The sequence below is a fragment of the Balaenoptera physalus genome, assembly GCF_965194825.1.
Source record: "Balaenoptera physalus genome assembly, chromosome: 2".
Taxonomy (NCBI): Eukaryota; Metazoa; Chordata; class Mammalia; order Artiodactyla; family Balaenopteridae; genus Balaenoptera; species Balaenoptera physalus.
In genome coordinates this window covers 85,405,869-85,432,987 of record NC_138883.1, presented here as the reverse complement: position 1 = coordinate 85,432,987, position 27,119 = coordinate 85,405,869, and the positions used below count along the sequence as shown (strand labels likewise).

The following is a 27,119-nucleotide window of genomic DNA, read 5'->3' as shown; positions in this document are numbered from 1 at the left end:
AGTACAGAAGCAAGGGGAGAGGAATGCTGGACAAGACCAAAAAAGCCTTGGCTCGCAGGGGCCAGCCAAATAAGAGCTGGAAGATCAAGGTCTGGGGACCCAGTTCCTGAGAAGGCGGTGTGAAGGCGAAGGAACGTGGGCACTAGGCATGGAGTGGGGGCCCCGTGGCTCACATTGCTGAGGATGTTTCGGTGCAGGGTGGAGCCATGCACCCCAGAGCTCTCTGTGTTCCACAGGCGGATAGTGTTGTCAGAGGAACAGGTGATAAAGGAACTGGGGGGCAGGCAGGCCTGGTTACTGTCCTTCACTTCGGGATAGACCTGAAGGGGCAGAGGGAACAAAGTCAGAGCTCCAATTAGGGAGCAGTCCCTCGCCTGCCCACGGAGACGGAAGGGAATGACATTAAGGAGCTGATGCTGGCCAAGGCTTAGCCCGCTGTCTGTCACATGGTAAGCAAGCCGTAACTATTAGATACTCTTCAAATCACTGCGGGAAAGCACGTTAACTAAGCATCTACCATGTACCAGACACTCTTCTATGTTTCCCACTCACATTATTTCACTTAATTCTTAAAACAATTAGATGAATCGGGTACATCATTTCACCACTGAGGAAATGAGGCTCGGTCAAGTTCAGTAACTCATCCAAGATCACCCAGCCCAGGACAAGGCAAAGCTAAGGATGGACGGGGACACATTGGAAGAAGCCTGAGACATATAAGCACTAAAATTCAAGCTCAACCCTCAGGATCCATCTGAAGGTACGTGGACACACAGGGATGTTGCTGGAGAAACAAGGAGGCAGCGGGAACATAACGTTCTCCCTGGGGATCCCCACTTTCTGTCCTCACAATGGTGTCCCGGCAAACCAGGTCAGTCTCGAGTCAGCCCACCTACCTCCACACTCCAGACGCAGGAGGAATGATACAGAGCCGAGTACACCTTGCCCACCTTCTTGGGGTCCCTCACGTCCCAAACATAAATGCTGTGGTCGTTGTATACACAAGACAGCCACTGATTAGTAGGATCAAAGGTCAAGGCAATGGTGTCTGGATACCTGGCATTCGCCACTCCAGAGAAGAGGCGACTGTGGGGAAGAGGACAGAGCAAACTGGTGAGTGAGGAGCTGACGAAATGAGGGATTGAGGGGAATGAAAACAGAAGCCCACCCACAAAGGAAGGAGCAGAGCATGGGAGCCCTCTCCAGACCTGCAGGTTTGGAAGCAGCTGCTTGAGAGGAAAAAGCTGCCTCTGACAGCTCTCAGCTAGGAGCTGACCCAGCCCTAGCTACTGGGCCATGGTGCTCTCCTGATGAACACAAACGAGGTCACAGAACACCAACGTGAGACAAGGTAACTCTGTAGTCGTGACGGAGTGAAACAAAAACAAGACCACTCTGTAGTGGTGTCTGAGACAGATAAAAACAAGATCACTGTACAAACCACAAAAATGACCAAACATCACCGTTTTCCATCTTTCAGGACTGACTGAAACTTCTTTACCAATTACAGCTTTAGCTCCATACCTTTCCTTCCACCTTTCAAATAAAATTAAATGTCCAATTGTAGAACTGCCCGCACTTCCTCACAGCACCCAACCAGAGCAAAACTTCAGTCCCTGGATCCAATCCTAAAATCATCTAACACAAGCCCAAATCTGACACTAAGCCCCTCCTAACGCCTACATACTGAGACACTCCATGGTCCCCCACAGTGCGCCGTGTACCAATAAAGCCACATTTGTGTGTGTGCAGAGATGTTCCTGTAATCTTTGGGGGTATCGATACACCCTTCATCTTATTCTCTGAAGCACAGGCAAGGAAGGCTGGGTGCGGAGTAAGGCTCTGAAATGGAGGCAGGGGGCCCACGCAGCTCACCTGGCCTCTGTGACACTGGCAATGTCTGTCCCCAGGGCATGGGGCCGGGGCAGGGTGCTGAGGAAGTGCAGGTTAGAGGGGTTGAAGAGGCGCACGGTGCCATCAGCGCAGCCACAGAAGATGTAGTCCTGGCTCACAGAGATGCAGTGGGCCACGGTGGTCTGCAGGCAGAGGGGCTCACGTCAGCATGGGCCACCCGCTCAACCCCTCCTCAACAGTCACCTGCCAAGAGGAGACACCAGCCAAGGCAGGGGGCAAGGGGAAAGCAGCCCAGCTGCTCTGGTCCGAGCCCCTCAGCTGTTATCTAGAGACGCCCCGCCCTCCAGCAGCAGGCGGCAGAGGGCTCACAGCCACGTGCAGATGGGGGATGGGAGTCCAGGAGCCTTCTAAGGCACTAGAGGTTTTGGCAAAGAGGACAAAATAGGAAAAGCCCGGCAAAGAGGACAAAATAGGAAAAGCCCAGCAAAGAGAAAGGAACAGCTTGAGAAAGAGAGGAGAGTCTAGCGCCACTTACTGTGAAGCTGTCTGTGTTCTGAGCAGAAGAGGAAAGCAGGGAAAGAAAGACAGAAAGAGCAGAGAGGAGGCAGTTACACAGCTCTGCTCGGGCTGGAACTGGGCCAAGCTCTGGCTCCCTCAAGCCTCTTCCTCCTGGGGTCCCCTCCTGCATGCAGGGCCCAGCCTATGCACGGAGCCACAGGCGTCAGTCCTCCCCTGAGCTGAGACGCGGGCAGCCCCCACCCACCCCACCCACCGGGACAGAGGTACTTACTCTCAGCTCCACCCACTTATCCAAGAGCCTCCGATCACTGAACTCGCACAGCAGCCCTGAGGACGTGATGCAGAAGGTGCTGTCTGCCTTCCTGCCTCGGCCACAGGCCACATCGGTGAACAGGTTGTTCCGCAGCTCCCCCAGCAGCCCGGAGCGGCCCAGCAGGGGCACGGTGGCATTCACCTGTGGAGACGCAACACTGTCGCCCACCCATCCGCCCCGGGGGCCGCCCTGGAAACCAGGCCCTGGGGAGTGGGAGGAAGGAGGCGCAGCAAGGCTCCCTTGCCCTCTGAGACTACCCCTCGGCCCAGACAGCATCTGGCTCATCCAGAACTTCTGGATGGCTGTTGAGAAAGCAGAGGGGCCCAAGGGGAGCAGTCTCCTGGGGTGGGCTGAGTAGACCCTGGCCCTGGGGGCTACTTCCAGCCTGAGCACCTCACCTTTGAGGTCTTACTGTCATCAAGGTACCAGAATTTGATGTGCCGGTTGCCAGCAGTGACGAAGTAGCTACAATCTTCAGAGAAGGACACGGCGGTGACCCGACTGGACACCTTATTGGAGGCTACCACAATGTTTTTCTGGAAGGAAAGCCAAAGGAAGAATCGCAGTTCTGCCTCTCGGAGCTAAGACGGAAGAGGCTCAGAGGATGAAGGAGGGTTAGATAGGATTTGTACTTTAAAAAATGTCTCTTTCCAGGATTTACTGGTCAGAAAAAGAGGGGAGGAAGGAGAATCCTTTTCCAGAGGCGTTGAAGAGATTCATTGCCTCTGGAGGTCCTCGGAGGCACAAAGCTAGCCTCTTTCTACCAACACGCTTGGCTACACAGTTGCTCTTTTCTGCTTCAGGTCATTTTCTAGAATAAAACTGAGATCAGCAGGGTGGAATGAAGGGGTTCGTTCAGGTCCCCAACTGGCCCTTGGACCCCCATGAGGCTGCGAGGCCAGCCCACCCGGCCCACTCACCTTCCAGGCCCAGACGTTGACGATCATGTCATGCTGGTAGCCCACAGAGACAATGTACTTGGCACTAGGGGAGAAGGCCACACAAGCCACACCATACTTATGCTCCTGCAGCTCCGCCACCTGGCTATGCTCGGCCACGTCCCAAACCCGCACGGCAGGCATGTGCCCGCTCTGCAGGGAGGCAAGAACTGGAAGTGAGGGCCAGAGGCACACAGCCTCCCCTAGCCTTTCAGGGTGGGGCCTACCTCTCCAGCTACTGGGCACAGTCTCTCTAATGAGCCCCTGGCCCAAAGCAGAGTGCTACACAGGGCAAAGGTGTAGAGGAAACATGATAAATATCTCAGGACAACAACGATTATCAGAGAGAAAACACCCCCAGATTTGGTTCAGTATCTCTGGGTGAGGATCTGCGCCTCTGTGTTTGTTCAAAGCTCCTAGAGGGATCCTGATGGGCAGCCAGGGTTGAGAACCACCACCCACGCCTATGCCTCCCCGTAAGAGACTGAGAAGGGAGAGGTGTCCCTCATGCGCCCAGCAGGGGGCCCCCAGGCACAAGGAATATCTTACGGCAGTGGTTTTCAAAGTGTGCTTCCCAAACCAGCAGAATCAGCATGATCTGGGAACTTGCTAGAAATGCAAATTTTGGGGTTCCCCCCTCCCAAACCTATAGAACCAGAAACTCTGGAAGCAGGCCCAGCAATGTGCACTTTAACAAGCCCTCCAGCTGATTCTGATGCCCACTACGGCTTCAGAACCACTGTTTTAAGGTGCAGCCAAAACCGGGATTTGGCATCCGTTCAGGAAGCCAGAGCAGCAGCAGCCCTAACCAGGCCCAGGACTGTAGCTCTCTGCTGAGGCCAGGCCACCCACCACCGTCTTCAGAGCACTGCAGCCTCCTTTCCACACTCACCTCTCCAGTGACCAAGTACTTGCCATCAGGAGAGAAGGCAAGGGCAGTGATGGTCTTCCTGCAAGAAATGAGGCAGGCTCAAAGGGGCACTGGCAGCCCGGCCTAAGCCCGGCTCCCTCACAGTCCCCTCAAAAGGCAAGACCAGCAGACACCAGTGGCACATGCGGCATTTCCCTAGCTGGCCCTGGGGCCCAGTCCCAGTCCCCAGAGCCACAGAGACCTCAGACCCTTCTCACAGACCCCAGGAGATGCTCCCTGAGGGCCCAGACCCATTTACCTGGAACTGTTGAGGATGTGGTGCTGTTTGTGTTTCCGGGGATTGAAGAGCACGACCACACACCTGGGGAGATGAGTGAGACAACTGACTTCAGCACCAAACCACAGCTCCCCCAGGAGCTCCAGGCCCCCAGGCCAGGGAGCTGGGGCGAGCCAGCTCAAGGGGGCTCCACTTGCCACTGAGGGCAACTGACTGTTTTCTTCTGGCAATTTGCTCTTCCCACTTCCTTTCCCACCCAGAAGGGCCCATCTCTGCAGCCTCGTGAGGGTGAAAGGCCTTTCTGCAAGCCTAGCCCCACCAGGTCCCTAAGCACCAGCGCCATCTCTGCCACAAAAGGCAGCAGGGACCCAGGCCTTCCCACAATCCTTGCGCAGCCCAGGAAGGGGGGCGGGAGGGAAGAACTCACGTGCTTTGGGCAAAGCAGGCCACAGGTATACATACAGCCAGTGTGACGTGGAGCCACACGTGTGTCAAGTATTTGAGCTCCAAGGAGTGAGGCCTCTCACGTGTGTGCCCACCTGTGTACTTGGCAGAAGCCAACCCCCCCCCCCCAGCCCACACACACACCCTCTACGCGTCAGGTGATGGAGCGGGTGGGAGGCAGGGGACCAGAACCGCTCGGAGGCTCGGTACTACTGGCGGGAGGGGCAGAGAGAGCCTGAGAGGGCCTGGGGAAGCCCAGCCCTGAGAAGCCCTGGCCCCGAGGAACCTGAGCCGGACCCTCCAGACTGTCGGAAGACAATGGGAGAAGGCCGGGAGCACCCTCTGCAGCCAGAAGGCGAGGCTGGATGGCATCAGGCTCAGACTGCCTTTCCAGAGGCGGCTCCATAGCGGAGGCCAGGTGCTAGGACTTGGGGGCAAGAAGCGGGCAGCTATGGCCAGCAGCGTCCTCCCTCAGGCTCCCCGGCTATCAGCATGCCTGCGCCCACAGCCCTTCTGCCTCATCGCTTCATCAGAACCGTAACTAGTTGACAGGCGCAAACGTGGAGCCTGCTACACCAGGTAAGGGGATGGGGAGAGAAGGACGAGAGGGCTACGTCCCCCAGACTCAGCCTGGTTTAGTGGGAAGGCACTGCGGACCCCACATCCGAAACCCACCGCTTGCCAGAAACTTGAAACGAAGGCAGGTACAAGCCGCTAGTGAGGGCTCAGCATCTCAGGCTCAATAAACCACTTCCATATGCAAACGCCACAGGTAATCACTGGGGACACTGGGATCTCGGAGGGACACCAGCTCTGCCCAGAACTGCCAGGCTGACGGACAGCCTTGGAATTCCCGAGTCACATCATCTTTTCCTCTAATCCCCTCCCCCAAATCCCTCCTCACTGTTTTCTTTCTTCTTCTCTCTCCATCTCCTAATCTTTGTTTCCTTTTCCTCATTCCTTTCTCCTTCTCTCTTTATACCAACTTCCAGTCTCCCACTTCCCTTCTAGAATGCCACGTCAGGAGGGTTTTTAAAGATATGACCCAAATCAGATGGCTTTGGAAACTCTGTGCCCCATCAGTCTCCCTCCCCCATCCCCAAAACACACACACACAAGCACACTTGTCCAGCTTCTGTGAGGGGCAGTCCAGGATACAGGGGGCCTACTTCCTCCAAAACAGGTAAGATTCATAAAACCTTAGAGTCGGAAGGAAGGATGGAAGGAATTAAACGCACTGTGCTAGGTGACTTTAAAGATCACCTGGTCCAACCCTCCAAAATTTTGAGGTGAGGAAACCTAGGCTCCTATAAAGAGCAGAGCCAGGACTCATAGCTCCTCCAGCGTCCAGGCCTCTTTACATCAAACACGCGCAACTCTGATCTGTGTCACCCCTTGCTGAACATCCCTGGGGGGCTTCTAAGACCCAACTCCTCAAGTACCACGAAGGCCCTGGGTGGTGTGGCCCCTGCCCACCCTCCAGCCTCACCCTGCACCATGCTCCAACCACATCCTTTCACTCCCTTTAACTTGCTGTGCTCCTCTGACTCCAGGCCTTTGCTAGAGCGCCTTCCCTTGTCCAGAGCATTCTTCTCTCCCTTTTCCAACTAGTTAACACATAGTCCTCTTTCAGATCTCAGGTCAGATGGCCTCAGTATATGCTCTCACAACACAGTTGTATCAATCTTTTGTGACATTTATCACAACTGCAATTTTACAATTTTTTTATTTTAAAATGTATTTTATTGAAGTGTACTTGATTTACAGTGTTGTGTTTAATTTCTGCTGTACAGTAAAATGACTCATTATACATATATATACATTCTCTTTCATATTCTTTTCCACTATGGTTTATCACAGGACGTTGAATATAGTTCCCTGTGCTATACAGTAGGATATTTATTGTTGACTGCCTCCTCCACCAGACTGTGTCTTCCAGGATGGTAGGAACTGTGCCTGGTTTTGCTCACTGTTTTGTCTCCTGTGCCTAGCAGAGTCTGGCCCATCACAGTTGTTCAAGAACCGTTTATTGAATGGATGAATGCCTCCCTTGGTCCACTAGCTTGGTCTACTGGGGTATCCGTAGGCCCAGCTCTCCTCCCTACTGCATTCCCCACCTGTCTTCTATGGAAGGCGGCACTGAGGATCTCCAAATCCTCAGAGGCAATGTGGGACAGTGGGGACACTGTGAGCTTTGGAGTCAGAGACCAGGGTTTGAGTCCTTGTTCTGCCATGTACAGCTTTGTGACCCTGGGTAAGTCACAAGCCTATTTCATTATCTGTTAAAAAGGAGCCACTAAGACGGAGTTAGAGTCTGTCATACAAAGTGAAGTAAGTCAGAAAGAGAAAAACAAATACAGTATGCTAACACATATATATGGAATCTAAGGAAAAAGAAAAAAGGTCATGAAGAACCTAGTGGCAAGACGGGAATAAAGACACAGACCTACTAGAGAATGGACTTGGGGATATGGGGGGGGAAGGGTAAGATGTGACAGGGTGAGAGAGTGGCATGGACATATACACACTACCAAATGTAAAATAGATAGCTAGTGGGAAGCAGCCGCATAGCACAGGGAGATCAGCTCGGTGCTTTGTGACCACCTAGAGGGGTGGGATAGGGAGGGTGGGAGGGAGGGAAATGCAAGAGGGAGGGGATATGGGGATATATGTATATGTATAACTGATTCACTTTGTTATAAAGCAGAAACTAACACACCATTGTAAAGCAATTATACTCCAATAAAGATGTTAAAAAAGAAAAAAAAAAGGAGCCACTAGGATCAAGCTCTCAGGACTTCTGTGAAGATCAAATAATTTTTTTTGGACACACAGTGGGAGCCAAACAAACGGCAAATCTTACGATTACTCCCCCTGGAGCACGGACAGGAAGCCAAAAGGGGCTCCTGGCAGTGGGATCAAGGTGCTCAGGGACTGCGTCAGGTTTTTCCTTCAGAAGAACGGAGGTGAGTCCTGTTAGGGTCTGAGTAATGGTAAAAACTCTCAAGGAGGCTTCCTTTAAAGTTCTGGGAAGGCAGCCAAGGAAGGAGAGCTGGGTGAAGCCTGGGGAAAGAAACTATCTACATCTTCATCCACTTAGGAGATGATAAGCTTGGAAGGTAGCAAGGAAGGGATGGGGGAAATGCTGAGGGAGAAACTACCTCAAGTGACTAGGACAGCAGCACAGAAGCACAGAAAGAGAATGGAAGTGACACCTCCCGGCTAAGTTCAAAAGCACCACGCGAGAGTTTCAATGAACTCTAAGCACGAAGGCCTTCACTTCCTTTCATAACCGGTCTACTGCTCTTCACACAGTGGGCCCAATAATAAGAGTTACCATTTATCCAGCACTTTCTGTGTAGCAGGCACTCTGCTAAGCACCTTAGAGGTCTGGTCTTGGGTAATCCTTACGACAAGCTTGTGATGCTGGTACAATCAGCCTCACTTCAGCGTGGAGAAACGAGTTCAGAGGTCTTATTCAAGGCCTCTCAGCTAAAGCAAAACAGAGTCAGGATTCCAGAAGCTGTGCTCTGAGAAAAGCAGAGTGGAGTGAGTGGGAGAAAGGAGAGAAAACTGAAGCTGAAAAGGAGAGACAAACACAGAAAGCACACTGACCTAACGCACAGAGCACCAGGGCAGGAGCCTCTGAGAAGAGGCAGAGAAGACTGGGGCGCTTGGAGGGAAAAAGGATTCTGGCTACAGAATCTTTGGAAATCATAACAGGGCACATGAAAATTATAGTCGTTATAGTTCAAAGTTCATAGATCTAGATATTTAGATTTTAATATTTTATTCAGTGTGTGAAAAATGATAACCCCCAGGCCTGCCACCATCACGCAAAGCCCACCAAGTTTTCCGGAGAGCTGACGTTTTCTTGCTATCTGTGCCGCCCGGCTAAGGCGGCCCTCTGCAGGCTCATCCTCTCTGGTGATGGCCTCCAGTCTGAATGGTGCTGGGTTACCTAGCTTTCGGATCAGCTCCAGATAAACCACAGCAGAGGGGTTCAGCTCAGAGCTGATCTGACTTGAAATGAACTGATGCAGATTCCGACAGCCACATTCCAAATCCAGAAAAAGTAGGTGATGAGGGTTCCTTTAAACCCGAAGCAGCATGGTGGCCTTTCAAGGGCGGCTGAGAACACTCCCCAAGTCACCGCACATAAATTCTGAGTCTTGCTGGGCCATAGCATCCTCTGTTTCCTGTCTCCCCTAGGTTGGACTCCATGGCGGAAGAAGGAGGGAGAGCAGCAGGTGTGTGTAAAAAGACAATGCAGACAGAGGATGACTAGCTTTGAGGCAACCTCTCCCTTCTCTAACACCTCCCAACCCCCACCCCCAGTGTAGCCTGGAAATTCTCATGTGTGGCATGGGAGAGTTAAGCAGAGGAGGGAAACACACACAGGTAGGCCAAGCTGAAATTTTTACTTCTAATTATTCAAATTTGGAAACCTTCCAACACAGAGAAACAGGAAAAAAGAGACCAACCCTCGGTCACAGCTCCACTTGTGAGGACAATAATGCAGATGGTGAAGGCAGAACTTGGCAAAGACCTCCAAGGTCCCCCTGTGCCCAGCTTGCTGAGGTCCTCCCAAGAGAAGAGACCACAAAAACACTGATGTGGGAGCCTCGTCAGTCTTCTCTGACCTTTGAGCAAGTTTCTCAGTCTGCTAGGGAGGGAAGGGTGGGGTGCAGTTTGCGTCAATCTTTGGCCCTTGGTCTCCACATCCCTTGACCCTGGCCAGCACAGCAGGCACTCACTGGCACGTGCCCTTGCAGCAGTACTGGCTGCAATCCTCCACATGACAGGGCTGGGCAGGCCCAACCGGCTGAGTCCCGTAATTCAGAACCCCAGGGTACAGGTACAGGGAGTCTGCTCACTCTCATAGGGAAGCAGTGAGGCCTCAGTCTCTCGGGGCCTCAGCCCCGGAGTCATGTGGTAGAGCACCCGTACCAGGTGCTGGGCCCACTGCCCAGGAACTTCTCTGAACCAGGAAGGGCCAAGCCCTCGACAGCCCCCGTCCCTGGACAGGTCCAGGCCTGCTTTCATCACCAAGAGCCCAACATTCCCACAGGATCCACCTCCTATGACTCTCCATCCTCCAGAAGGCAGAAGCAAATGAACCCTGGGATGAGCAAAGAATGCAGAAACACACACAGGGAGCAGGACACAGAAGGTCTGAGCAGGGACCCTGCACCTTAGAATTTCCTCTTTCAGACCAAGAAAAATCAGAAGGTGACTCACAGAGGCACACCAAAGGTCCTTCAAGCCTTGCTCATACATCACCCTGTATGCCTACTTAACATTATAACCCCACACCCCCACATTCTCTATCCCCTTTCACTGCTTCTTGCTTATACTTTCTCCAAAGCACACATCAATCTATAATATTCCATATAATTTACTTTGGGGGAGGGGAGAAGATCTATATTCATCACTAAGACTGCCAGCTCTGTGACAGTAGTGTTTGTTTATTTTGTTTACTGTTACATCCCAAAGGCCTAGAAAATTGGCACTCAATACATATTTGTGAATAAATCTTTAAGTCATTAGCTACCAGATCTCAAAGCCCTAACTCCCAAGGAACCTCCTGAGTAGCAGGCCCCACGGCAGGTCCACAGTTCTGTCCAACCTTAGACTTCTAGGACTCACTGATGCTCGAGGACACTGTGATGATAGAAAGAATAAGAAAACTGGGGTCAGGCAGACCTGTCTGCTAACGTCCTGTGTGATCTTGGGCGTATTCCTTAACTTCTCTGAACCTCAGTTTCCTCATCTATAAAGCAGGAATAATAGTATCTATGCCTCAGAATTGTTGTGAGAACTGAAAAAAATAATATGCAAAGTAACCAGCCAGGGTGCTCCCAGCCATCTTCTTGAAGGGTTCTCTGGGGCACCAATAACAAGGAAAGGGCTACCGAGGGGTTCAGCAGTTGCAACAGGAACCCCAACTACGGTATCCCAGATGGGACCTGCAGGATACTAGTGACTCATTAGGGTCCTCCTCCAGGTGTGGAGTTACCAACTGTCCCTCCAGATGCACTCCCAAAGGGGGAATCTTACAGCTTTAGTTATTCTAAGAGATAATGAGTCTAGGACGTTTCCTAGGGCATCCTTGGTTGTGGTCCTCTTCAGGACCCACGTGGAACCCAATGCCTTCCAAATAAGTAACCCTCTTAGGCCAGCCCATGAGACCCACTGGCACCTCTGTTTCTGGGATGCTCTATGAGACACACACACCCCTCCCCCCCCCGTCAAAGGCATGAGAAAAGACTTGGCAGTAATAACCCAGTGAATAACGTGGTCACTGGTGTAGAGCTACCAGTACACCTCTCTCTGTCCAGAGGACTCTGAACATATTCCCTTCTGGGACAAGAGGTGGATGTCTGTGAGCTGCAAGACTCACAAGCCAGGTCCAAAAGCAGTGTCTGAGCCCCCTTCCTCTCACTCACTATGGTCTAGCCACCGTGGCTGCTGTTTAGCTACTCAAACAAGTGAATTGATTCCTCCTTTCTTTGGGACCTTTGTAGTTGAGGTCTCCTCCACCTGGAAGCGCAGATCTTCACACATAGATTCCTCTTTGTCACTCAGACACCAGCTCAAATGTTACCTCCCACTGAGCCCTGACCAGCCAGTCTTAAAGTAGCCCCACCCCACCCCGCTCCCAGGTATTCACTTACTCTCCTTTTCCATCACCCCGGTTTACTTCTTCAGAACACTTACCACTCTCTGATATCACCTTGCTCATTTATTTGTTCACATGCTTACTGTCTGCTTGCCCCTCCTTAAACTCCACAGAGGCAGTGACACTGTTTTATTCACTGCTGTATATATAGAATCTGCGGCTGGAACAGTGCCTGGTCCAAAGTATATTTTCAACAGGTACCTGCTGAACAAATGAATGACTGTATCGATGAACAAGCTGTCTTGGGAAGAACTACAGGGCCCCACTTTTAGGTGTGAGATCTGTAGGGAAAGCAGGAGAAAAGGCACTGAGGGGACTGGTGCCTGTGAGTACCCTTGCACGTGATTCACAGACATCAGGGCACCAAGTGCAAGCATCCTCTTCCCTTAGGTCCACCGGGCCTCTCCACCACTCCACGTACTCCCCGGCAACCCCCCCACCCCCCACCCACAGTGCTTACCACAGAGAGGAAGAAGGGAGCTGTACGCTCCTTCAGCTCAGATGTCACTAGAACACAGTCCAGGAGGAGACTCTGTGCTTTCACGTGCAGTCCAAAGCTTTGGAGCTGGATCTCAGCATAAATTCCAATATGCGCTGAGTAAATGGAGGGCCTTCTCAGGAGAGCTGGGTTTCACCTCCTCCTCCCTGCTTAAACCACCAAGAGGTCTCCTCTTGGCTGTTGCATAGGGCACCTCTCACGCCAGTAGCTGCTCTGCACAGAGGCTCTGCACTCAGGCCAGGCCCTGCACCCTGGCATTAGGGGTCAAGAGAAACCCATTCTCCAAACTGACTGACTCCACAGTGGCAACAGGGGCTGTGCTGGGCTCTAAAGGCCCTGAACCTGCTACCGAGCCAGCCAGGGAAGGGGCCCAAGTCAATTATGGGTGTTCAACTAAACTGAGTGCCTCAAAGCTATCTGGGGACCAGCTTGGCCTCCTGGGGCAGTGGGCTTAAAATGTGACAGGTGAGGGTGGGCTTCCTGTGGGAAAACAACAGCAAAGGGAGAGCTCTGGAGAAGAAATGCAGGGGGTGCTAAAACCGAGGGGTCTCTACCCAGAGACTTCAACCCACCTCTGCCTGACACACATCCTCCTCCACCCCCACCCTCCCTGAGCTGTTTCATTTCCTTTCAGAAAACTTTGTTTTGGTTTGATATTTGCCTCTAGGCCTCTGGGAGAATTTTCTGAGCTTTGTTTCTCTTCTTGTTTCTAGGATACCTGAACTGCTCCTAGAGCAACAAGCGAAGTAGGAACTAGAGAGTGGGGGATGGGCGGTGGGGTTGGGATCACCAGATAGGAAGAGAAGGAAGACAGAGGGGAGGGAAAGAGCCTGCTTCGCTCACACAGACTTTGGTGGCCCCCAGATACCGCAGAAGCACATCAGGGAGCTCTAGCACAGAGCAAAACTAAAACACCCAGAAAAGGGCCATTTGCAAAGAGAGAACTCCAAGTTCTAGGAAATCAAAAGGTCAGGAAGTGGATCAGGGCACTGCCCAGGGCTGGGCCAAGCCAAACACACTCAGGAAACCTACTAGAGGTGACAGCAGGGAAGCTTCCGTACACCACCTGGAAGGATAATGACCCCCAAGGCACAAACGCCAGGCTGGGACCTGCCCAAAAACAGAAGCACACACCCTTAAAGGCGCCAGGCCTGGGGTCTGGGGCGGATGGGGAAGAGAGGGACCAGGGCTCCACACTCCCCAGAGCAGGGACACAGGACTCAGCACGCACAGAGCAGCAGCCCAGGCCTTTCCGGCCCGTCCCACATCCAGCCCCAGTCCCACCTCCAACAAGAAGGAACCTGGCTTTCCCGGGGCCGAGGCAGGCATGAGTGGAATTCCCCGGAGGCAGACTGCACAGGGTATCCAGCAATAGAGATCATTCATCAACTTGCTTCTGGAGGGGGAGAAGGAGGCCAGCTCAACCTCTGCAGGGTAAAGTCAGTGCAGCTCCCACAGTCCCCTACCACAGACGTCAAATGCCAAAGGGCCACTCAGAAGAGACAGACCCCAGAACCTAGGGGCAGAAGGGTCCCTGGCATAGACTGAGCTGCCCATAAATTGGCTCTTCTCATTCGAAGAGCAGGTAAACAGCTTAGGGGAAAGCAGCTTTTAAAAATAAGCAGCAAGTCTGGTCTCCCTCCACCTCGTGCCATTTTAGAGTAAGAGCTCTGCAGTCAGACTCCTTGGGTTGGAGTCCCAATACAGACACGTGCTAGCTGTGTGACCAAGAGCAAACTGCTTACCCTCTTTGAATCTTAGTTTCCCTCCTCGAAAATATGGGATGAAAACAGCTCCAACCTCACAGGGTTGCTCTGAGTATTAAATAAAATAATTCCTGTAAATGGTTAACAAAGTGCCTGACACAGAAAACGTTCTTGATAAAGGTAGGGATGATAAAACTAAAAAGAAATCATATATCTGATACAAAAACTACAGGAGTTGCTGTGAAAATCACACTAGGGAACTCGGCATTCCCAAGTTGATGGTGGGGAAAGAGGCAGAGCAGTGGCCTTCCCATTTTCACGTCCCTGTGCCCAGCAGCAAGGAACAGGGAACCAGAGAGAACAGAGAGAGAGAGAGAGAACCAGAAGCAGGAAAAGCCCCAAGCCTCCAAAAGAAACACTTCTGCAGAAGCTTCAAGCAACTATGGTTGGGGGTTTCTCATCAGTAGGAGCAGAGGAGTGAAAAGGCTGCAAGGGAAAGAAGAACACCAGCGCTGGAACCCTTCCTCTCTTCCATGGCACTGACACCTCTTAACGTGACAAGAGTAGTCAAATGTTCTGAGAAGCATTATTCATAACAGCCAAAAAGTGGAAACAACCCGAATGCCCATCAACTGATTAACAGAGAAAATGTGGTATATCCATACAATGGAATGTTACTCGGTCATAAAAAGGAATGAAGTACTGATACCCAGTACGACATGTATGAACCTTGAAAACACTATGCTAAGTGAAAAAAGCCACTCACAAAAAATATGATTCCATTTATATAAAATGTTCAGAACAGGCAAATATATAGAGACAGAAAATAGATTAGTGGCTGCCTAAAAGCTGGCAGCCTTGGGGGGAAACAGAGAGTGACTGTTAATGGGTGTGGGGTTTCCTTTTGGGGTGATGAAAATGTTCTAAAATTGACTGTAGTGATGGCTGCACAACTCTGTGGATACACTAAAAACCACTGAATTGTACATATTACAGTATTGCTTCTTTTTTTTTTATGTTTTGGTTTTTTGGCCATGAGGCACGTGGGATCTTAGCTCCCCGACCAGGGATCAAACCCGTACCCCCTGCACTGGTAGGCGAAGTCTTAACCACTGGACCACCAGGGAAGTCCCTGAATTGTGCATATTAAATGGGTGACTTGTATGGTATGTGACTTACATCTCAATAAAGCTGTTTTTAAAAACAAATAAAAGGTAGATATTAAAGATATTGAAGATGGTGTTGGAAGCTGTGTGCATATATACAATGGAATATTACATAGCCATTAAAAAGAATGAAATAATGCCATTTGCAGCAACATGGATGGACCTAGAGATTATTATACTAAGTGAAGTAAGTCAGACAGAGAAAGACAAATATCATATGACATGACTTATACGTGGAATCTAAAAAACGATACAAATGAACTTGTTTACAAAGCAGAAACAGACTCACAGACTTAGAAAACCAACTTACGGTTACCAAAGGGGAAAAGTGGGGGAGGAATAGATTAGGAGGTTGGGATTAACATACGCACACTACTATATATAAAATAGATAATCAACAAGGACCTACTGTATAGCACAGGGAACTCTACTCAATACACTGTAATAACTTGTATGGGGAAAGAATCTGAAAAAGAATAGATATATGTATAACTAAATCACTTTGCTGTACACCTGAAACTAACACAACATTGTAAATCGACTATATTCCAATATAAAATAATTTTTTTTTTAATTTTAAAAAATAAAATAAAAATAAAAATGACTAAAAGGTAGATATTAAAGATATTGAAGATGGTGTTGGGAGCTGTGTGAATACAAAGTGTGAATCTGTATGCGTGGGTGGGTGTGGGTGGCCAAAAAGCAGGACAGGATGGCAACAAAGACAACAGTCAACAAAGAGCCTTTATGTGGCCCCGTATCTCATTTAGAAAAATGGCACCAAAACATTAACCTGGATGTATCTCCCAGAAGATACCAGAAAACCCCTGCCCACTCCAACTGGTTTAGCATAGCTATAAACTTCCATGCAATAAGACCACTTCCAAGACACTTACCCAGCTGGGTAGGCAACTAAACCCGATCGGGGGTCACAGGCAAGTCCTCTGCCTCCGGACACTGTTATTCCAAGCACCTTCTCCAAGGTCACCTGTTGGAGCAAGACAGAGAAGTGTTATATTATGGATGGAGTGGGGTTGGGAAGGAGGAGTTGAAGGTAGCCGGGACCTTCTTCCATGCTGACTGTTTCCTGATGGCCCAGTGTTCTGACTTATCCAGGTCCTGATCTGGCCATAGGCCCCCTGATCACATGGGAAAAAGCCAGTGTACATCGCCAGCTTTTAACAGTGATCAAACTGCTAGGCCCATGGAAAAGAAAATGAAGTGGTTAAAACTCAGCTCATGGCCACAGAGGGACAAGAACTCTCCCAATCCAGGAAGGCTCCACTTACAAGATAAAGTCTTGGGTCCCCAGACTGGCCTCTTGGGTCTATGAGACTCAGGAGAGGTCACTGATCTTCGTACCTTGGCAGGCATGAAACAAAGGCCACTCTGATCTCCAAGAGCCAGAAGAATGTTAGGTATCAATTAGGTGACTCATAATATCCCTGATCTGTGCATTCCATCACACTCTTCCCCTCCATCAGATGTCTGCCAGTTCAAACAGACTCCAAGCCTAGGAGGCAGAGACATGGCTTAATGCCGTGTTTTGCAAAGCACAGACGCTCGGAGTACTCTAATTATTATTAAGCCACAACTCCCACAGAGATGAAAGGGAAACATACGTAAAGTGCTCAGAGATTCTGAGAGGACATGGCCATGGGAGACATTCACCATCACTCTCTTCATCACTCTTGTTACCCCACACTGTGTGCAGGCCCTGGGACACACCGGACTAATCTCAAATTAGTTCCCTGATCTTTCTGCTAGATGATCCCATGTAAGATTCAGACTGCCCTGTAACCTCGTCACTTCCTCACCCACTGCTACAAAACGTCTTGCATGTCACTCCAGGTCGAGTCTCCTCTAGCACTGTCCGGACTCCCTGCGCTGGCCCTCCTCAGGGATGTCCTCGGTCCTCGTTGGCTCAGACAGCGGGGCTTCTGAATGCAGAATGGCCATGTAAACAGGCTAGAGTGTACTCTGCGAAGAGAGTGTTGGGGGCCTTAAGAGGGCGATGTGAACCAGAAACCCTTCAGGGGTGTTCGTATCAGCGGCACTGTGGTCTGCTCCTAGCCCAGGCCAGTATCTAGAGAGGGGAAGCCCAGAGTCAATTACGGTAGTTTTAGGATCTCTCCTTCTCTCTTACTCTCCCAACTGGAGAATTCCAAGTGCTCCTAGAGGGCCTGTTTAAATTCTTATCTCCAAGGACCATTTTAGTTTGAATTAGGTTGGAAAGAAATGCCCTGAGGTGGCCAGAGACCAAAATAAGTCCCCTGGGATGTTGTAGTTAAAGCTATTACCCTGGAAGGTCCCCAAGAGTCTTCTGTGCTTCTTGGGGATGTGGACCAGGAATTCCAACATGTGTCTACTCACTGACAGAGGCAGTTTAGTTCGAGGGCACCACACCTACCCACAACCACCTGGCAAGCACCAAACGTGCCAGCTACCCTTGGGCCTTTCTGAGGCACTAAACCTAGCGGGGGCTAAACTAACTTTAGCCTTACTCTATACTTTCTTGATATTCTGCCCTAACTTATGCCTCTTTCCTCACTTTTTCTCAGCTTAATGACCCCCTCCCCCTTATCCGGCACCCAGTCACCTTTCTGAAAGGGCTGAGCACTGCACACTAACTGGAGAGCACAAAATAACCCTGGGGAAGTCCGGGAGATACTCAGTTCAGGGCACCACACCCTATCCTGGCACTGTGCCTCTGGCTATCCCCGAGGGAGGGGTACTCAGGAACATTCCTGCTGCACCAACTGCCTACTGCAGAGAAGAGAGAAAGAGGAGCCTGAGGCCAGCATTACTCACATAGATGAGAAAGGTCACCAAAGCAAGCACTGAGCTAAAAGGCCAACTCAACTCCTATTCTCTTCAAGCTAATCTGATTCCAGGCAAATCCTTTGGATTCATATTTGCATCAATCCCTCCCTTATGCTTCAGCTTTGGTCCCAAAGAATCAGACTAGTCTGTGGGTTCTCAGTTTGCCTTCTCTCTGACAGGAATTTGGGTAGGTGTTTTGTGGGTAGATGATCCAGTTCCACAGAGAATTAATTCTGGAACTAGCTTGGAGTTTTCAACAGCAATCTAAAGCAGGAAGGAGATGTGAGTTACTCAGACCCGAAAGACCAGTGTTTATCAAACGTCTTTGACCACAACCCATCGTAAGAGACACATTTTATATCTTGATCCAGTATAAACATACATGCTCATAAAACTGAAATAAAAGTTTCACAGACAAATACATACTCTCACTGCATGTGATAAACTCCAATTTCTATTATATTCTATTTCATTAAAAAAATAATTCTGATCATGGCCCACTTTATTGACTTCATGACCTACAAGTGGCCTGGAAGCTGCAGTTTGAGAAACCCTGCTAAGGACCATCTCTCCCCGCTGGGCGTGGGATTCATCTCTGGTCCCTGGCATCTTTGTGTTCTGTCACTTTCCTCCTAGGACTCTCCACAGTGGAGCAGACATCCGGGCTAGGAAACCCCACGGACAGGAGTTTGCCTGGGCTCAAAACTTGGATGATTTTCAAAGGATTTACGGTTTTTGGCTTCCTCTGGATTTCTGAGCAGCTATCCAAGGGAAAAAAAGGCAGTTTCCTTTGACTCTGTGGAGGGGGAAGAGCAGGGGAAAAACATTCAGGGGCATCAGCTGGGTTTTATTTTATGTTCTAACTCAAACCAGCTTCCTGTTTGCAGGGAGGTTTGGGGCTGAGCTCCACTTTCAAAGGATCTGAGAGTCCAGAGCTCCTGCAAGGCCTCCAATGTCTAGGCTTGTCCTGCAAGGCTCCTGCACGATGGACTTTATAAACTGACTCTCTCCCTTTCATAACCCTCTCCATATTCCTTCTTTCCAAAAAGGTGGTACAGCCTCCATCTACCCTAAGAAATGGATACAAACCTGGACACCCCCTTGCAAACCCACCCCGGGCTAAAAGTGCCCAAGTTCAAGTAGCGGTGTGCTGTAGCTGGCTCACGCTGGCTCAGGAGAGCTGACTGTGCACCTCTTTTCCCAGCTCCACATTCAATGAGAGAACATTGGTAGCTTGAAATCACCATGGCGGGAGCACTTTCGCCGTGAAATCAGACAACGTTACAAATCAGGGCCCTTCTTCCCCCTCAGAGAGCATGTAAACATTTACCAATGCACCGCTAAGCTCAAGCAACTTTTATCTCTCCCTCGGACTATGGCTGTAACTCCCATGTGTTCCCTCTGCTTCAGGCCTTGTTTCCTATAGTCTTTTCTTTTTCTTAACATGGCAGGCCACAGTGATTCTTTCAAGAAATATAGGAGATCATGTCATTATGCTGCTCAAAAGTCTCCAATGGCTCCCCATCCAGATTCTTCACCCCGGTTTAGAAGGCCCTAAGTCACCTGGCCTCTGGCTGCCTCTCTGACCTCGTTTCCTACACTTCTCCCTCACTTACCTCCACCTCAACCACTCTGGCACCTGAAGCACCTCAAGTAGATTCTAGCCTCAGGTCCTCTGCATATGCTTTTTATTCCTTCCACTAAAACTCCCTTGCCTCAACTACTCACACAGCTAATTCACTCAGGTCTTTGCTCAACGGTCTTCTCCACAGGGAAGGCTTTCCAGACTGGCTTTACTGCTATCCCTCTATACCCAACTTATCCTGCTTTATTCTTCTTCATTATACTTAGAGTCAGATAGTGACCCAACATTGATTATATCTTTGTCCACATACTTACTGTCTATCTCCTCTACCAGAATATGAGCTCCTCGAGGGCAAGGCCTAAGTTGTTACCCCTCACTGATGCATCCCTAGCACTTTAAACAGTGCCTGGCACAAAATGGGCACTTGATAAATATTTGATGAATAAATGAATGCATGGCAGAGGCTTCAGGAACAGTGAAAGGACAGAGATGGGAAGCACAAGAAAACTGGGGTATTTCAGGCCAGTAAAATTGCTCTCCACAAAGTATCTAAAACTGGTTGTGTGGGAGTTCCCTGGCGGCTCAGTGGTTAGGACTCTTAGGTCCAGAGGTTAGGCGTTTTCACTGCCGTGGCCCCGGTTCAATCCCTGGTCAGGAAACGAAGACCTCTCAAGCCATGTGGCCAAAAATAATAATAATAAAATGAAATAAAACTGGTTGTGACAGAAAGACCACATCCAGATGAGGACAAGCATAAAGGGAGGTTAATGGTACAGGTAACATTTTGTTTCTTAAGCTGACGGTGGGCACACAATGGTTCACTCTATTATTCCACATGTCTTTACTGTATGTCTTAAATATTGCACAGTAAACGTTTAAAAGAGAGTAAAACTATGGTCCAGAATGTGGTGTGGAGCTCAGCACCTCGTGAGCAACATCCTTCTATAGTTCACATCCCTGACTTCTCTTTATCCTAAAGCCAGTTCGTTGACACTCGTTGACCCAGCAATGTGAGGGGAAGGGGTACAGAGAGCTCAAGAATCTGTGTTTTTATTTGATTTAGGTTTCTCACTTAAGAGCTTATAAGGCTGCACATGTTTATGATGCTCTGACACGCTGCTTCCAGCAGAAGTCTTCAAGGACCACTGCACACATCCCTTCTCCTGACTGCTAAGTGTGGCAGCAGGTGACGAGATAGGGCTCCCTCAGCCTGGGTCCCTGAGTAACTCTGATGAACGGAGCGCCCGCACTGACCCACACTGCAACAAAAGTGTGAGCAAGAAATAAACTATCCGTTAAGTCATGGAGTTGTTGAGGTGATTTGTTACCACAGCATGACCTAGCCCAGCAATTTTCACACTTTTTGGTCTCTTACACTCTTTGGTTTCTTAACACTGTTAGAATTTATCAAGGACCTCAAAGAGCTTTCATTTATACAAGTTATATCTATCAATATTTACTATGTTAGAAATTACAATGGAAATACTTAAATACATTTAATTCATTCAAAACTAAGAATAAACCCATTACATGTTAACACTTTTATTAAAAGTAACTCTAGTTTCCAAGACAAAACCAAACAAATTTAGTGAGAAGAGTGGCACTGTTTAACATTTTCGCAAATCTCTTTAATGTCTGGCTTAACAGAAAACGGCTGGATTCTCATAACTGCATCTGCATTCAATCTGTTGTGATATGTTATTCTAGGTGAAGATTAAAAAAAAGGTGGCCTCATTTGGATATGTAATTGGAAAAGAGGGGATCGCAGAGATCACCTAAAAGGGTTTTGGGGACTCCAGGGATTTTGTGACTACACCTTGGCAACCAATAACCTAGCCTCTCCTGTATACTACAGCATCTCTCTTCATAAGGAAGCAAGCCCACTAGTATGAGAGTTCTGGCCTCAAGCATCATTTGAGGAAAATGAGGCAGGGAAGAGGCCCTATAAGAAAATAGCTGTCCTCAAAGTCAGGGATGGGGCCCCAAGTTCTGACAGGAACTTCAGTTCCAAATCCTCATGGCCCAAATGCCAATGAAATATAGTCCAAAAGACACACCAGTCCAGGTAAATGATTCTGGCTGGTGAGTTGGGACACAACTGCTACAGGCAGCTGGCAGCCTGATACATCCACAGTCCTAGGAACATCATGCACAATGTAAACTCAGAATTAAGAAGAGGGTACCCACTTTGTACTCTGCAGTGATCTCCTCCACATCTGCAACACAGCCTAGAAGCAGGGAGAATACTCGAGTTGTGACCCAGCCTTTCCTTGGACAGGTGGAGAGTGTTGAGATGGGGGAAAGCCTACACCAACCTGAAAGAGAGTGTCATCTTTCCCCAGAAGCAAGGCTGCAGGAGGGCAGAATTACTACAGACGCACTGCAAAGGAAGGCTTGAATACCCACCCCTCCCAACATGCACTAGGTAGGGCAGTACTGTATCCTCCTAAGAGAAAGAAGGAAAGCAAAATCATCCCTCACTGTAATGAGATAAAGGGATAACTTCATAATAGCCTATTCCCAAGAGAGAAGGAAAAAATAAAGCCAACTGTTTAAGAGCTCTTCTGGCTCTCATTAAAGTAGATGGAAAAAACAGGTGGCTCAGAGGCGACAGACGGGACTACTCATTCATACTAGATAGAACACTATTTTCCAACACGCAGATTGCAGCCTATTAATGGGATTTGAAATTGATTTAATGGGTTATGAATAACTAAAATAGAACAAAAAATAGATCTCATGGCATGTAGTAATGGTAAGTACTGAATGTGGAACTTTATTTCAGGCGTGGGTGTGTGTGCGTGTGTGTGCCCTGGGTCACAATGTAAAGTGTATTCCTTAATGTGAGTTGTTCTCAAAAATGTTTGAAAGTCACTGGGATGCTATGGGGGTCCTCAAAATCCATTAGGGAAGATGAATGACATACTACAAAGTAATCCAGTACGTGATGAGGGTCATAAGAAAGATATAAAGTGCTCAAAAAGGAGGAAGAGAGATGATTTCTGAACAGGATCAGGAAAGGGAAACAATGAAGCTTTCCTGGAAGACTAGATGGAATGTGGCCTGGTCCTTGCAGTGAGGATAGGATTTTGACAGATGGAAATACAGAGAAAGGAATTCTCAGTAGAAGAAGTTGCATGAATGAGTTCGACAGAAGGAAACAACAGGGCTTCCCTGGTGGCGCAGTGGTTGAGAATCTGCCTGCCAATGCAGGGCACGCGGGTTCGAGCCCTGGTCTGGGAAGATCCCACATGCCGCGGAGCAACTCGGTCCGTGAGCCACAATTACTGAGCCTGCGCGTCTGGAGCCTGTGCTCGGCAACGAGAGGCCGCGATAGTGAGAGGCCCGCGCACCGTGATGAAGAGTGGCCCCCGCTTGCCACAACTAGAGAAAGCCCTCGCACAGAAACGAAGACCCAACAAAGCCATACATACATACATACATACATAAAAAGAATGTAAGCAGAGAAGAATAGCATTAAAAAAAAAAAGAAGGAAACAACAGAGTAGGTGAGCAACAGTGAAAGCAAGGATCTTTTGTAGGAGACTTAGGTCAGGAGAGGTAGACTATAACCAGACAGGGAAGGGCCTTGATTGCCAAACTAAGTGGGGTCAACTGGAGGCTCTGGGAAGCCACTGAAGGGTTTCAAACCAGGGACACAATCAAAGCTATGTTTGGTGATGATGTATAAAAGACACATAGCACAGGCAGGGAGCCCAATTAGGAGGCTATTACAACAGTTCAGGTGAGAGGTAATAAGGATCTAGACCAGCATGAAGATAGTGAGAGTAGAAAAGAAATAATGACAAAGAAAAAAGTGACAAAGCAAACAGAATTGGCAAGACGGGGCACTGTACAACTCTGGAGGAAAAAGACAGAAGACTCAAATTTTGAACTTCAGAGATAGGGAACAAGGTGGTGCTATGAAAAGAAATGCTGCCATGATCAGAAAGAGGAGCTGGGTCTGGACAAAGGGGGTAAGGATGGGAACCGATGATGTCGGTTTTAGACATGTTGAATCTCAGGCGCTTCAGGAATATTTAGTAGGAACCACAGAACATTCAACTTAGCAACATACACATGGAATTGATGCTTGGGAGAGAGGTGAGGACTAGAAATAGATATTTAAGAATTATTCATGGGGGCTTCCCTGGTGGCACAGTGGTTAACAATCCGCCTGCCAATGCAGGGGACACGGGTTTGAGCCCTGGTCCGGGAAGATCCCACATGCCGCGGAGCAACTAAGCCAGGGCGCCACCACTACTGAGCCTGCGCTCTAGAGCCCATGAGCCACAACTACTGAGCCCACGTGCCACGACTACTGAAGCCCGCGCGCCTAGAGCCCGTGCTCTGCAACAAGAGAAGCCGCAGCAATGAGAAGCCCGCGCACCACAACGAAGAGCAGCCCCCGCTCTCCGCAACTAGAGAAAAGCCCGAGTGCAGCAAATGAATACCCAACACAGCCAAAAATAAAATAAATAATAAAATAAATAAATTCTTAAAAATCTATGGAAAGAAAAAGAATTATTCACAGAACTTCCCTGGTGGTCCAGTGGTTAAGAGTCCGCCTTCCAATGCAGGGGACATGGGTTCAATCCCTGGTTGGGGAACTAAGACCCCACATGCCGTGGGGCAACTAAGCCTGCGTGCCGCAACTACTGAGCCTGCGCACCACAACCTGAGAGCCTGCGTGCCACAACGACAGAGCCCACGTGCTCTGGAGCCCACGCACCATAACTAGGGAGCCCGCGTGCCGCAACTAGGGAGCCCGCACACTCTGAAGCCTGCGCGCCACAATGAAAGATCCCGCATGCCGCAAAAAGACCTGATGCAGCCAAAACAATAATAATAATAAAAATAAATAAAATATTTTTTTAAAGAAAGAATTATTCACACGGAGGTGAAAACCACCACTGAAAGTACAATGAGGCAGGAGAAGACAGAGGGAAGAGAGAGTGAGGCTGAGGACAGAAATGGGGCTGTAGCTATTTTTAGAGTATGGAGAAGAGGAGGGCTCAGGCAGTTAGAAAGGGAGAAGGAGAACCAGGAAGCCAGTGAAGGGGAGAGTTCCCAGAAGGAAGGGGTAGTCAATGTAAGTGCTAAAAAGAAGTGAAGAAGCAAGAAATGGACTCTCCAGAGTCCAAAGCCATCTGCAACATAGCACAGGGTCCCCAGCAGTCCCAACCCCCTAAACACATGATCTCAGGAACTCTAAGCAAGGCCTTCTAAACTCTTCTGGTATCTCTCTCTCCAGTCCCTAGATCTGACCAGCCCACAAGCTAGAGGAGAGGCACCAGCCAATGAGAGATCCAGTGGGTGGAGCCAAGACAACAGCACTGCTAGAGAAGGGTTTCTTGTTGAGCCCACAGCATACACGATTCGAATCTGTTCTTGCTTTCTTAGTGCGAGGGACTACTACAGGGAGTCTGCAGTGGCAAGAAAGCAGCTGCTCCCTCGAGACAGAAAACTAAGGGGCCAGAGCCACAAAAGGCCAGGGTCATCTAGGATTTAGCTGACCTCAAACTGGTAAAGAAACCCCAGCAACTGTGAGGAAGCTGATCTCTGTTTTGGTTGCCATGTTTTGTTGCCACCAATTTCTTTCTTCCCCCTTCTCCCCTTCTCTACTTCTTAATCCCACTCAATACAAGTTATAAATACCTGAGTTATAAGTCATTCCAGCCAAACTATGGGCTTGCTATTTCTATAAACAAGCATGTCACAGACCTGTCCGAGGCAGAGCCCTCTCTGCCTTTCCCTCCCTTCCTGCAGGTTAAGAATAACTATGCCTGTCTCTTGCCCACACACTACACTCTAATCTCACAAAGCAGATTCTCCACCAGATTCTGAGAATTGCCACTTATGCAAAAGCCACAGAGGAAGCCAAGGCCAGGAGGCTTTGTGCAGAGACTTAGCCAGATGGGCAAAGACCCAGTGACCAGCCCTGGGAGGGGGAAGGGGGAAGCGGGTATCATGCCCAAGCTCACTCACTCCTGCTCCTTCAGAGACCAAAGTGCCATCTGGTCAGAGGCAGGAAGAGACACAATGGCCACTCCAAAACTGTAGAACAGACCTTGCCTCTCTACTCTGCTCCTGGTTCCTGTGGCTGATTTATGGTTCTACTTTCTACACCATGAAGTCTCCCAGAAACAACTTCCAGTATGACAGAAAAACCAAGTTCCCTCACTAGAGATCACGATTTGTTGGAGTTGAGCCAATTCTGCTGTGCTGAGATTAAAATAGCCTTAGCTTCTAAGGAAGGTGAGTCTGCCACTGCTTGGGAAGAGGTGCCCTTAGAGATCCTTTAGCATAAGCCCCTGGAGACTAGAGAACAGAGGTTCCCAATTCCGGCTGATCAATAGAATCACTCAGAGGGCTTAACAAGTTTTTTTTTTCAGATAGCAGTCCCCACCCTATACCCATCCCCTGCCTCTGCAAGATTCTTGATCAACAGCTATGGAGTGGGGTTCAAGAATCTGCATATTAAAGCTCTCCAGGTGGTTCCAGTGATTAATCAGGTGGGGAACTATTCAATTAAAGCATTTTGCCTTTTTATTTCCAAATTTCAACCCCTCCTGGGACTAGGGAGAAAACAATGCTCTGAGTATTCTTACAAGAATACCCACACCCATGGGGTGCAAAAGGTCTTGGGCAGAGAGAGGATCTATAGCCATAATAGATACCATTTATTGAATGTGTACTCTGCGCCAAGAACTGTGCTAAACGCTTTGTAAGACCACCTCATTGAATACTCTTGACAACTTTATGAAGGACTAGTATTATTTCCATTTTAGTTATGAAGGAGTCAAGTAAATAGTCAGTGGAAGAACCAGGATTCAAACCTAGGTCTGTCTGGTTCCAGAAACCATGGTGACCAAGGAGGGAGTTCAGGTTCTCCAAAACCACCAGGATGTTACAGTTTCTGAAAGAGAACAAAGGGAAGTCACCATGCCATCAGGGAGGCATCAGGGACAGGTCTGAGAACCAAGGTAGAAGGCAAAGGGCACAGGATGAAGTAGAGCGGCAACAGGGTCCTCTCCTCCTAGCGTTAATGTTTTTTAAAAAGTAGCAGGTCTTATCAGTAGCTTAAATGGGTCTAAAAATGTGTTCTGACCTCTCCTCACAGAGATGGTTGCAGAGAAAAGAGTAACAGAGGGTCTTCCAATGTCAGAGTACCCCACCTGGTCAGAGCATGCTCACATCCAGCTGGCATTAGAACCTACAGTCAACACAGGCAGCTGACACCCATTTCCAAGGCAACTAAAATTACAGTGTTAGAAGCAGGGGATTATGATTTCATGTGCAGATGGAGGAAGAGGTAAGGATGGCATCAGACCTCAAACCAGAAGGGAGCGAATGAGAGGCCTCTCGCCAAAGGACTCAATTATAATACAGCCAACAGCGGGCACCCAAGTCCAAACAGCAGCTTGAATAACACAGTGCCT

The 27,119-nt window shown here is 49.2% G+C and overlaps 1 protein-coding gene across 3 annotated transcripts in view; it reads right to left on the bottom strand.

Moving 5' to 3' along the window:
- Nucleotides 1-27,119, bottom strand: part of MAPKBP1 (mitogen-activated protein kinase binding protein 1) — a 55,549-nt gene that overhangs the window by 11,861 nt on the left and 16,569 nt on the right. For 2 of the 3 annotated variants that reach the window (XM_082449429.1, XM_082449430.1), the window contains 10 exons: nucleotides 16,166-16,257; nucleotides 4,794-4,856; nucleotides 4,517-4,574; nucleotides 3,607-3,777; nucleotides 3,085-3,222; nucleotides 2,645-2,827; nucleotides 2,390-2,407; nucleotides 1,876-2,036; nucleotides 897-1,086; nucleotides 174-320 (listed from right to left, as the gene is read on the bottom strand). In XM_082449429.1, the coding sequence (XP_082305555.1) occupies nucleotides 174-320; nucleotides 897-1,086; nucleotides 1,876-2,036; nucleotides 2,390-2,407; nucleotides 2,645-2,827; nucleotides 3,085-3,222; nucleotides 3,607-3,777; nucleotides 4,517-4,574; nucleotides 4,794-4,856; nucleotides 16,166-16,257 (1,221 nt within the window). The remainder of the gene's footprint in view (nucleotides 1-173; nucleotides 321-896; nucleotides 1,087-1,875; nucleotides 2,037-2,389; nucleotides 2,408-2,644; nucleotides 2,828-3,084; nucleotides 3,223-3,606; nucleotides 3,778-4,516; nucleotides 4,575-4,793; nucleotides 4,857-16,165; nucleotides 16,258-27,119) is intronic. The other variant, XM_082449431.1, reaches the window with a different exon arrangement.